The 12,521-nt window shown below is 46.0% G+C and overlaps 1 protein-coding gene and 1 long non-coding RNA gene across 4 annotated transcripts in view; one reads left to right on the plus strand and one right to left on the minus strand.

The window, feature by feature from the left end:
• The window catches only part of doc2a (double C2-like domains, alpha), a 53,027-nt gene that overhangs the window by 8,180 nt on the left and 32,326 nt on the right, over positions 1-12,521 (minus strand). For all 3 annotated transcript variants that reach the window (XM_082531031.1, XM_082531029.1, XM_082531030.1), the window contains one exon: positions 11,591-11,650. In XM_082531031.1, the coding sequence (XP_082387157.1) occupies positions 11,591-11,650 (60 nt within the window). The remainder of the gene's footprint in view (positions 1-11,590; positions 11,651-12,521) is intronic.
• Positions 471-10,115, plus strand: LOC309705299. The gene is made up of 3 exons (XR_014276534.1): positions 471-811; positions 3,453-3,549; positions 7,658-10,115. It is a non-coding gene; the product is annotated as an uncharacterized lncRNA (long non-coding RNA).

A 12,521-nucleotide genomic window follows, 5' to 3' on the forward strand; every position in this document is an offset into this window, starting at 1 on the left:
ATTTCACATCTGTCACAGTTCCCTGTGTGTCAATGAAAGCAAAGAGTGGCGGTGATCCAGAGTCCAATACCCATGTGACCTGTGGGAGTGGGCACAGGCAGCGCTGTCAGGTCTGTCTGCTGTGAAGCACTTTGGTCCACGAGCTCTGAATGCTGACGCATTATTGCAGTTTTGTCTCTGTCCTTCGCCACAGCAGCTTTTAAACCATCAGCTGTGATCGAAGTGCAGACACGCAGCTTTAATCCAAGGGCTTTATCCAAAGTGTGGCATTAAAATTCGACTTATTCAGACATTGTTATGCACAGTCCCACAGCATCAGAGGCTCAAACGCCATCAGATGATCGCCTGACAGACAGTTTCAGGTCAGCCCAGTGCAGCTGATGCTCCAGTGGCGCAATCAGTCAGCGCGCGGTACTTATACGACAGTATTCAGCAGAGCGATGCCGAGGTTGTGAGTTCGAGCCTCACCTGGAGCACAGGTTTTACTCTCAGCCTGAACCAGCAGGTGAAGAAGGCTGAGTCTTAGGAAGCCGTGCGGGGGTGGGGAACTGCAGGGTTTAGATCTCACCCTGGGTCAACACACCTGAATCTAATGATTAGTTCATTACCAGCTTCTGGAGAACTTCAGGACATTTAAAACAGCTGTGTTGGATCAAGGACACGTCTAAAACCTGCAGGACACCGGGCTTTGAGGCCTGCAGTTGGACGCCCCTGGTTTAAAGGTTGGTGGTTTGATCCCTGGCTGCTCTGGACTGTGGGCCAAGATTTATGCAACAAGGATGCAGATGGTTCCCTCTGCAGGACTTCAGGTGTAATTATTTTGCCACAGATCCACCTCCTCTGAACTTTCACCTTCCTCCTCCTAACATCTGACCCTCCTCCACCTCATCCCTGCTCCTGTAGTCCTGCTGTCCTCTACAGAGGCCACAGTTTTATCCTGAAAGGGTTGAAATTACTGCACATTTCTGAAACCTCACTAAAACGTAAGTCCAAGATTCTCATATTAAAGAAACAAATAGATTTTTGTTTCTTTAAAATGTTCCCACAGATGGAGGAGATCAAACAGACACGTCTCCACAGCGATGGCGTTCGTTAAAACTCGTCTCACAGCAGGTCTTCGATTTGATCTCTCTGATCACGGCACAGCAGAAGGTACGAAGATCGATAGTTTAATCCTCCGTCTCTGCCTCGCCCTTCTCCCGGGGGGAGCTTTCCTGTCCCCGTCAGATGCCACGGGTTCACTCCATCACTCCCGCCGTTCTCATTACAGCCCTACTGAGCGTGCTCAGTTTATCACCTGGACCTTGGCCTAATTCACACTTCGACCTTTCACTGCGCTTTAAAAAGACAAAAGCTTCAGTTTGGAACTCTGTGAAGGGAAAATGAAAGGGCAGAGATTTTATTTAAGCCGTGTACTAACCGCCTCCTACGGTCTGAGTTGGTATTCAGCTCCAGCGAGCTCACTTTCCACCATTTGACACGAAGAGCTGCAGCTAAAAAAAGGAAAAGAGGTCGGGAATGAGCAGATCGATGGCTTTTACTGGGAACCAGCAGGGCCTGGCAGGATTTCTCTCCCGCCCACCAAACAGAGGGCGATGCACTTTGTAAACACTCCCAGCTGAAATCAGAGTCTACAAAGTGAAACTCCCATCCACACTTCAATGACTCCTCTGCTGCAGGAAATGTCATCACACCGGAGGTTCACGTTCCAGGTGAGTGGGTGACGTACAGCCGGCGCGCAGACTGAAGCTTCCACGCTCGACTTTGAAAGGGAAAGGTCTGAGCTGCACGGGTCATCCAGATAAACCGGCAGCAGGAAAGGATTTAAAATCTGCTGTTTGATGTTTTCCATGAGACTGAAAAGCAGCAAAAGCACCTGAGAGATGGTTTATCACGCTGCAAACTCTGCTTCAGTGTGCTTCACCCAACTTTTCATGTATTAAATGCTTTTGACTGCCTCAAACAGCCTGTGGACTGATCTCCACCTGAACGGCTCTGTGAATTTTCCACTTAAGTCCAAAAAGGATTTGACATCTTTCTTCTACTGCCAGCATCAACACGGAGTTCACATCAGGAAGGAAACTATGGACTGATGTTGACAGATGTTGACAGAGGATTCAGTGAGCTGTCTTTTGGTAATGCGGCTGAAAGCTAAGCTCACAGTCACGCAACGCAGACGGAAAAAACATGGACGAGGATTCGGGGCTCGGAAACATGAAGTCAGTGTGGTGCTTGAAGCTGCGTACACACCAGGAGTGACCTGATAACCCGAGACCGCAGAAAGCAAACGACATTCAGTGACATCAGCAAAAAAACGCTTGTGACAGGAAGTGGCGGGACTCCGATAAACGTTTCTCAGATTTCAGCGGCGCGAGTGAAAGAGCTACCATGAATACATTAGAGTGTAACCTAGGCAACGAGAGCCTAAAATGTCCATAAGAGAGCAGCTGCTTGGTTGCAAAGCTTTAGGGAACGTTCCCTGAAGGCTCCTTAGAGTTCCCTTAGAGATCCTACAGACACAACCTTCAGGGAACAGTCGGAAATGCAACATTTAGGGAGCCTTTAGGGAACGTTCCCTCAAGGTTGCTGTTGCTGCCTTCAGGGAACGTTTGCCACCAGGTGGCGATGAAAGACTTCCTACCCGATAGAACCTCTGACCTCTGTATACCTGCTGGGTTTATCTGCCCAGTCGCTTGTTTCTGGTCACACTGAATAAAAACGTAAAGTTTATTTCAGCTCCGTCATGCTGTGTTTCAAAAACCTGAGGTGTGACACTGCGTGCTCAGGTCCAATGACTCCAATGAGCCTGAAAATGAGGCGCTCCTCCGAGTCACATCACAGAGCTGCACATCAAGGTTTCACAGCAGGGCATCAGTGACCAGCGAGTGATGTCACGGCCACTGCGTCTGTCTTTGACTGTGAGACGAGGTCGCCAACATCAACTCATTCTGTGTTTTTCACAACAATATTTTACCAGCTTGAACACATTGTTTCTTTTGCTGTTGTTGGAAATGTGAATGCACTGTAACATAAACTGATGCTTTCTCCGTCTCTCGTCATCACATATTACGCTGTGAGTACATTTAGCTGGATTAACTGGATTAATCAAACCAGTTTGTCTGCATGGCTGAAGACGCCAAAACTACAAAGCCAAAGTCATGAGGCTCTGCAGCCCCAACTCCTGTTTTACAGCTGCAGGGGGAATTGAAACCTTTTTCATCCAGCCGCCCACATAAAAAATAATAACTATTAATGGCAGAGCAAACATTAACTGCAACACATTATGATGTGTAATAAATACTGATGTCTTTTTTGAGCTGAGGGATGTAATTATACATATTCTGTGTCGCTAAAATTAGTTTAATTGGACTTTTTGTGTAAGCCTCTAAAAAGGGAAAACACTCAGCCTTTTAATTGCACTGCTAATCAATCAAATTACTTCATTTCCACAGAGAAAACGTGGAAAATGAGCCCGGAGAAGGAGCTCCTCTAATCCCCGGAGAGACTCCGAGCAGCTGTGTGTGTCTGGGTTGGATTTTCAGACTGAAGGTGAGTCATTAGGTAAAGATCTGTTTGTCTCCGCGCTGAGGCCAATTGGCTGAAAACAGCAACAGTAAAACACCCCCGAGCGTCCGTCTTTGTGAAAACACCTGTACGACCGCAGAGGCGGGCGCAGGCGGCTAATGAGCTTGCAGCCCTTTAAACAAATAAAAAAACAACAGCAGCAGCGAGCTGAGCCTGCGTCGTCCACGCCGCGTGAATCTAATCTGTAAAAGAGTTCGACTCGACACCAAAGCTCATTCCTTTCAAACGAAGACACGGCTCTGAATACATGTTTCTTTAATCACCCAAAGACAGCAGCCCCTCCACCTTGTTTTTAAACGTCACAGACGGGAAACATCCAGAAAATCAGAACAGGAAGTGAAGGTTCAACGCGTCAGCGTCAACCAGCAGGACGATTAGCAACAAGTGAGAATCAGGGATTTATATACCTAATCTGTATACAGTGATATAATCATATATATGATTATACATATAGATGGATTAGGATCAATCAGCTCTGTGCTCATACATCAAGGTACTTTTTGCACAACACACAGTGATTGTTGCACTTTTCTGTTGCACTGTTGTGTCTTTCTGATCATTATTAGCGATCAGAGCACACGGTCATCCCCTCGGACATGTGCAGGTACAGTTTAGTGACCGTCGCGACAGACTTATAACACGAGGTCCCGAGGGTCCCTGGGGTCGGTGGGAGGGCATCGCGTTTCAAACCTGCGGCTCGGAGACGCCCAGAGGTCCTGAAGGACTCATCCAAGAGAAAATGAGAAGTAGTTTCAACTCATGATGGTTTAATTCACTGGAAATGATCTCAGTCAGAGAGCGTATAATGAGGACTAATTCAGATAATGGGTTTCACTCCGCTCTGCCAACTTTATCTGCCCACATGGAGAGGAGTGATGAAGAGCGCATCGCAGAGAGCAGAAATGAACCTCTGAAAATAGACTCAGAGCCCCCGATCGCCTGACCCGCTGAGGCCCAAACATAAATTGTAAAGGATGCACTGACTCGTCTTTGCTGCTGATCCTGGATCAGTGACCTCCCGGGAATCTGTGAGAGACACGTCAGGATCTGAAATCCTCCGAGCAGGAGGAGTGGGCTGTGATGAGGTCACACTCCCTACATTTCACACACGGGCCACGAATGTGTCTGAAAAAACAATCAGGAGTCCAGAGTTGTCAAAGTGTTTGTTAGGGCAATCTTTCAGCACCAAAATCTGCCCCTTGGCTTCCACCTCAGAGCACAGCAGCTGGGATTCATGTTGTTTTAACTGTGATGTGAGTACGAATCCGAGGCCTGAGGTACAGACAGACGAAACAAAGCTGCAGTTCCTCTGATGTCCAGCAGAGGCAGCAGTGAGTCAGTCCCCATAGACTCTCCTGTTAAAACTTTTCAACAGTAACATGTTTTTTTATAACTCACATGTTTAAAGCTAGCATTATTAGGGGCGTGGCCTCTGACTGACAGGTGGATGGAGACACAGGTGTAGCTGTCTGATAGCTTCACCTGAACTGGACCTCTGGACTGCGTTTGTGCTGTTGGAGCTTTTTGGAGCATCTTTAATGACCAATCATATGTTTGCTGTGAGGTTACTGTAGTAACAAACTGTCCAATAAGGCTGAGCTCCAGCTTTAGCGGGCAGTGAAATTCTAGAATTTTGATTGGATGTCACTGAGCCACAGGTGTGTCTTTGTCATGCTCTCAGTCTGCGGATGCACACTGTTTAGCAGGATTAGCTGCTAACTTAGCACTGCACCTGCTCGTGCTAAACACAGCTCAGAGTTGGTGGCCTCACGGTCCCACAGCAGATCACAAGTCCCATCCATGGGACACTTTAGAACAAGCGCCAAATCACAACAGTCGCCTCCAGGTGCTTTATATTGTAAGGTAGACCCTACAATAACAGATACAGAGAAAACCCAACAATCATATGACCCCATATGAGCAGCACTATGGTGACAGTGGGAAGGAAAAACTCCCTTTTAACAGGAAGAAACCTTCAGCTGAACTAGGATCAAGAAGGAGCAGTCTGCCGTCACCGTTTGGGGATGAGCAGATGAAGTCCAAGGATCTGCCCGTGAACCACCCGACTTCAAGGATCTACCACCAACTTCTGCAGCTGGATGTCGGAGGAAGCCGTCGGAGGTCTGTGGGAGACCACTACAACATCTGATTAGTGTAAAAAACAAGTTTCTTCCATTTTAAACTGCGAGCATAAACTCATGAAAGTGGGAGAAACAAACACCGAACTGGGCGTTCAGCAGAGGTTGTGTTTACACGTGCCTCGCTTCACGGAGCGCCTGACCCTGTAACCAACAGGAAAGGTGAAATTAAACTGTGCCTGACTGAAATATTAAAACCCAGAGAGGTTTCTTTCAGTCTGACTGAGTCTGAAGATGTTACGCTCTGTATTTATGTCCTGAACCATGAGCTCAGCGGGGGGAAGACATCTTTGTCTCCAGACTACTCAGGAACAAAGCACGAGTCACTGCGGGCTCCCCGCCGACCATCCAGACCTCTCGGTGGGTTTTAACTCGTCATCTGTCGCCTTTTTCCCTCCCGCTGTCACTTTCAGCTCAGGTGATGAATTAGCTCTCGTTTTTCTGCAGACGCATCCTCTCCGGCCTGCTGCTTCTGGCACAGCCTCGGGTTCTTTGATGACACGTATCTCCAGCGGCGCCGGCGGCGCGTCCAGTCTCGGTGCTCCCGTCCCGTCTTCGGTCCTGTGCTGTCTCAGATTTTTCTCATTAGTTTGAGCTCTTATTGTTTCCTGGCTCGGAGTTTCTCATTCTCTGAACCCAACACAGAAATTCTGCCCAAGATAAATTACTGCAGACATCAAACCTCTAACAACACACTTCCTCAGATTCATGTGGGAATATTCCAGTTAGTGGAGTAAATGGACTGAATCATGTAAAGTGTTTTTTAAAAAGTTAAAGTTTTAAATGTAGGAGACAGAAACAGAGAGACAAATAATTAGTCCAACTACGATCGTAAAGGAAACACTTTCCACTTCCCCTGGAGGACCCTGAGGATTTCCTGTGCCTGATGTACAACACACACTTCATGAAATAATCACAAGTTTAAATATTAATAATTTAATATTTTCCACATTCAGAAAACAAAAAATGTCCATATTTGGAGGTTAGAGGTGCTGTCACAGACCTTCCCTTTTTAATTCTTCATTCATTTAAAATACGTGGCTGGGTTAACGTTAGGCATCATAACTGCTGGGTTAAATTATTAACAGGGAGTTTTTCCTTCCCACTCTTGCCAAGTGCTCACAGGTTGTCTGATTGTCGGGTCGTTTGCACACTTTTGTACAGCACTGGGTGCCAGCTGTAGTGATTTTCTTTTGGGTCCACTGGTAAGTCCCAGTTCCACGATTGTTTTATTGTAACTTTAGGACACTGTAAACTACAACACTACATTTCTTTTTCCTAATATTTTACTCTTTATTTTTTCCAACCTGCCTCGGTGTGCATCCTTGAATCTGTGCGGCCTCTTTTATTTGCTTTTATCTATTTTTCTTAAATATATATTTCCTGGGGGTGAAATTCCCATAGGTGGCGTTGTCATTTTATTATTTTTTGTGTAACCCCGCCAACCACTTGGTCACATACTTGGTCACATACACATTACCTTACACTACTAATACTTTATAAAGTTGAACTGAACTGAGTTACGTTTGCAAAAACATCTTTTAGATGTTTTCTTTCATGGTTGCCATGGTGACCAATGGTCAATGGTCAATGGTAACTTTATTGTCCCTAACAGGAAATTGATTTGCAGTATGTCCGTACAAACAAACAAACAGACAACCAACACATCACATACACTCACCAAAATAATATAATATAAGCCTGATAAAACAACCTAGATTTTTCATCAAAGAAGTGCAATGTGCAATGGCAACAACACTTATGGTTTAGTGTTATTAACTATGAACGTCTCCCAGCTTCCTCAGGGCATGAAACATACTTCCTTTCCTTTTCCTTTATTTATGTATTCATGCTCACTACCACCAAAATTTAATGTCTGATAATCAGCTTTGTGACTATTTCACCGCAAAGATGCTTTGTGTCTCCATGTTCAGCAATTTTCCTCCCAGCTGGAAAAACCTCCAAGGCGAAGCATCCTGATCCACTCAGCAACACAAAGGAGGCTCTCCTCCAGATGTCTGCGCCCCCCCACGGACAGAAGCTATGGCAGATGCAGCCCTGTTGTTCTCTCACGACCCGGCGCTCCGGCCCAAACGTGAGTGTAGGAACGTCGATCGACTGGAAAATCATCAGCCTCACCACAAGGGTGCGCCCCATCCTCCACTGGCTCATCACTCCGAGCGCCCTGGCGTCCAACAGGAAGCGATTCATCAGTCGCTTGGTGCTTTGTCGACATTTCATGCTCTTGGTTCCCTTGGTAACAATCTAATTAATTTACCTCCCTGTCATATGACAACCAACTGCATCCTCCCAGTACAGATCGCTAATTTCTGCGGTCGTTGCTTGAAGTTGCTCAGTGTGGTCGACTTCCTGTGGTCCCGCCTTGCTGTGAATCACTTCCTGTGACAGCGATCGTTAAGACTCTCAGCCCAGCTGCTGTGTTTTGTATTTTAATGGCGTTAAAGCTGCAGCTCAGTTGTCCTCATTATTTCTGTAGATGTGTTGATTGACTCCCAGTGTCCTCTCGCCGACTCGTGCTTCATATCTTCAGAACAACACACCCAGAACATCTCCGGGCTCGTCCTCTGAAAAACACTTGGACAACACCTGGATCGCAGAGGCTCACCTGCTGTGTGATCATGTGACCCGTCTCGCGGTCACACACTGATTTCCATCATTACGGAGATCCCACAGGTACGATCAGGGAAAAGTCTAATTAACAGCTGTTCATTAATGATCAGACTGCACTGCAGGTGCACTGTGAAGTCCGCAAGCTCGAATCGGCCACACATGGTCTGATAACAGCGACCTGCAGGTTACTCAAACTCAGGTCATCCCGTCCCACAGATCCTGGATGTCCTAACTGCGCTGTTTGTTTCTCACCATCTGTTTTTTGTTTTTTTAATTACGGGACACCGTCCAGGTAATGAGCCGCCAGGTGTGGTGTAGACTGTGAACCACATGTGTAGCCTCCACGATCTTAACACGGCGACCTTTCACCTTTTACTGTTCAAACTGAACTTACTGCCACGCTGCACTTTGTTTCTGTTGATTTGGTTGGACGTGCACTTTGAGAGGACGGGTGGAGACAGATCGATAGAGCCTGGGTTTGTTTTGTTTTCACACCCGTGGAGCTGTTACTTTACATTTCCACACTCGCTCCTGATATAATCAGAACATTTGGAGCAGCCTTTGAATTTGCTTCCTCCAAAACGAGGTCTGCAGTACACTGCAGGATGTGGAGAACACCGAGTTTGCAGTTGCCTGTTTTCAAAAGAAATTGGCAGGCAATTTATTTTAGGGAGACTGAATGAGGTGGAGCTGAATCTAAATGAACTGCAGCGAAATGTGAGACACGGCAAAACCCCCGGGGGCTCCGAAGGAGTCAAAAACCAATCAGCTGACAGCCTGGGTTGTTACTCGAGGCCTTGGACTTCCCGTCCGAGGAAGACCAAACGCATGCTTGTAGCTTTGTGTGCGTAAAATGTGATAAATGATCTTTTTGTCTTGAATCTTTGGATCCAGCGGTGAGTTTCTGCAGTACTTTGGGTCGTGGTTGTAGTAGCAGAAGGTTTTGTTGTTTGTGAGCACCAGCCAATCAGAGGAAAGTTGGCTTAGAGAGGGAGGAGCTTAAACAGCTAGGTTCAGACAAAGGAGGAAGTGAGGGGTAAATATTTGGGGTTTGAGGAGGGCCTGCTCTGATGAGCCTTTCATGTTTCTATTTTATATCTCAGATTTTATTTTCCCTTCATCTGGGAACTTTTAGCTAATTTTAATATTTTGCTGAAAATAAACTCATCAATTAAAACGGCTCTCATTAGCATCAACATGTGAAAACAGCCCTGCAGGGAAATGTTTAACCGCCTCCTCCTGAGGAGCTTCTCATAGAGCTTGATGATGTCGGAGGGGAATCCAAAGAGCCTCTCCTCTATAAATGTTTTGAATCCACTTCACAGCAAATATCACTTAAAGACAGAGACACACTCTCTCAGCTTCCTCGCTCAGCTCCTCATCATGCAGATTATGCTTCCTTCGCAGCTCTCTGGATTCTGATGAATAAAGACGAGGAGCCCTGACAGCTTAGAGAGAGTCAGCACTCTGCAGCGTCCCCGACTTCAAGAAACACACTGGTCTAAACACAGAAACGGGGTTAATTAGAGCATTAATTCCTCCGACCTCTCCTGTTATCAGCGTTTCAGAGCATGACTCACATTCGACTCAACACGCTGGATTTATTCAGGAAGGTCGAGCTCTGGAGACTTATTCCCCATGACAACCGTCTCGTCAGGACGGGAACAGCCGAAGTCGTCTTTCAGAGATCCGATGCACCGACAGCTCTAACTAATAATGCTGTGCAACCAGTAACAGCAGAAATGAGGTGTAATCTGGGCTTAAACTGGGATTTCTCACTGGTGGGACTATTTCTTTAGCAGAAAGTAGATCCACTGGATACTGCTTTTGTCTGTTGAGACTGTGGATTGAACCTGTCTCAGTGCTTTGACTGCTGGGATACGCTCCATAACAACAAATCCTTTCTGTAGGTTTGACCTCTGAACTACACCCACTCTGAGTCTGTTTCTGTTTTTGCTCCTGGGTCTTTTATTTTGAAAACTGATATGATTCTCTCTGCTGTTCCTGTGGTTGACTTCCTGCCCTGCTCACCTGCTCTAAGGTCGTGTCCAAATTCATGGGCTGCATCCTCCTGAGGACCCGGCCTTCGGGGTCTACGTGGGCCGGGTCCTCAGAAGGTCGGGTAGGCCGGAAGTGAGCGGCTGTGAAATGGGACGGTCGAGCCTTCAGATTTGCGTCACCGCTGTCTCGGTGGAGTTTAATAAACTTTTGCAAATATGTGATGTCTTGATAAACAGAGCAGATATTTGAAGTTTACACAGCGACATTCTCACCAGAAAATATTTTAAAAGTTTATTTTGTGACCCAGAAAGATTAATAAGAGTAATATTAAAACTAAGCAGCTGCCGCCATTGTTGGAAACTGGAATTGGCTGGGCCGCGCTATGAATTCTGAGATATGGTGGGCCACGAAGAACACACCCAACCCATCCTTCAAATTCGGGGAAAAGGAGGATGCATTTGGAGGAGTCTACGAATTAGGGCAGCCTTCGTTGCGTCGCCGTGACGTAATCGGCCTCAGGAGGAAGCAGCCCATGAACTTGGACATCTATGTAGCTTCAGACGGTGAAACTGGATGTGTCATGAGTTTGTGTGATCAGGTCCACTCATCAAAGCCAGAACACAACACACTGTGCACAGTGTCATTTCAGTTTCCACTGAAACAGGCCACGCCCCCCCCAGAGGGCCTAAAGCTGGGATCAAAGAACTGATTGATTTACGCTGTACTCACCCAGAGCATTAAAGCATTACACATACTCTCAGCTGAGTTTTGCAGAGAGGTCCAGTTTGTGTAAAAATCATCGCCAAACAAGTCAGTTTGATTAAGCTCACCACAGAAGGACCAGTTTCTGCTGAGCGAGCGTCAGTGTAAGGTCCTAATGAGTGTTCAGCAGCACCACAGGACGCCAACAAGGAACTCCAGAGATCAAACCCTCCCTGTCAGAGCACAGGCATCTGCAGCCACGCGTTTAGAAAACATCATATAAATACTTCAAAAAGGCAGGAGCGCTCGTTTTAGACAGACAGCACAGCCGGATGATGCTCAGTGATAATTCATTACTGCATGCCTCCCACTGCTGTACAAGAATGAAGAGTTTGCACAGCACAGCGTGTTTAGCATTAGTACTTTGGTCATGTGATCACCTCACAAAGCTGATGACTGTGGTGATCACATGACTTTGAGTCTGCTGTGAGACCTGCACTTCAAACTGGGCAGATGGAAAGTTGAAGCTTTACCTCTCGTAAGTAGCAGGAAATTCCTCTCAGGGCTTCACCCATGGCAGTCGGAGAGGGAAGCTGAGGGCGAGACGAGAATAGAGCAGAGAGAGGAAACCGTGAGGATGACTTTTGATGCTTCATCGTATCATAGACTGTATATAGCAGATGGAAGTCTGTATCAGGCTGTAAACGTGTTTCTTTCTGCTGTAACGTTTGAACATGGGAGTCTATGGGGACTGACTCACTGCTGGAGCCTGCTGGACGTTAGTGGAACTGCAGCAGATTCTTTCTCTTTGTAAAACCTGTTTAACCCTTTAAGACCTACCATAGAACCAAGTCCGCCAGAGCTTATATTATATTTTTACATGCTGTGGAGCCATTTTTGGGAGCATTTCAAGTTGCTATACATCAATACAACCATTATAGCCCAGATTTTAATAATATGTATTCATTAAGTGCATAGTAATTACATAAATTGCAAAAAAGTGCAATAAACTACAAAAAAATTGAAAATCGTTTTTGCTTTTTTAACATATATTTGTAGTTAGAGAAATTTAAGAGGCTTATCCCTCAAAACTGTAAATACAAAAAAGTTGCACAAAATAGTTTCCCACCACAGGAAATTTATTTTGAGTGTCTTCATAGTTTTATTTTTGAAATACACCAATTTTATACACTGCAGGAAAAACGAAAATAAATATTATACTGCAAATTTGCAAAAAAGCAGCATATGCATCAAAATAAACTATTTCCAGCAGTGCAATATGAGTCCTAAGCATCCCAGAAACGACACAGAAAGCCATAAAGTCAAAGATAACTTTTAAAAAGACCAGTATAGGCCCTGAGGCCCTGATGGTAAAAAAGACTACATTTCCGCGAAAATGACGTCACTTCCGGTTTCGGGCAGGTAATGGAGGAAATGCAAAAGTTCGCGCTGACGTCTATGCCA

Source organism: Aulonocara stuartgranti (genome assembly GCF_965226115.1).
Source record: "Aulonocara stuartgranti genome assembly, chromosome: 4".
NCBI classification, from domain to species: domain Eukaryota; kingdom Metazoa; phylum Chordata; class Actinopteri; order Cichliformes; family Cichlidae; genus Aulonocara; species Aulonocara stuartgranti.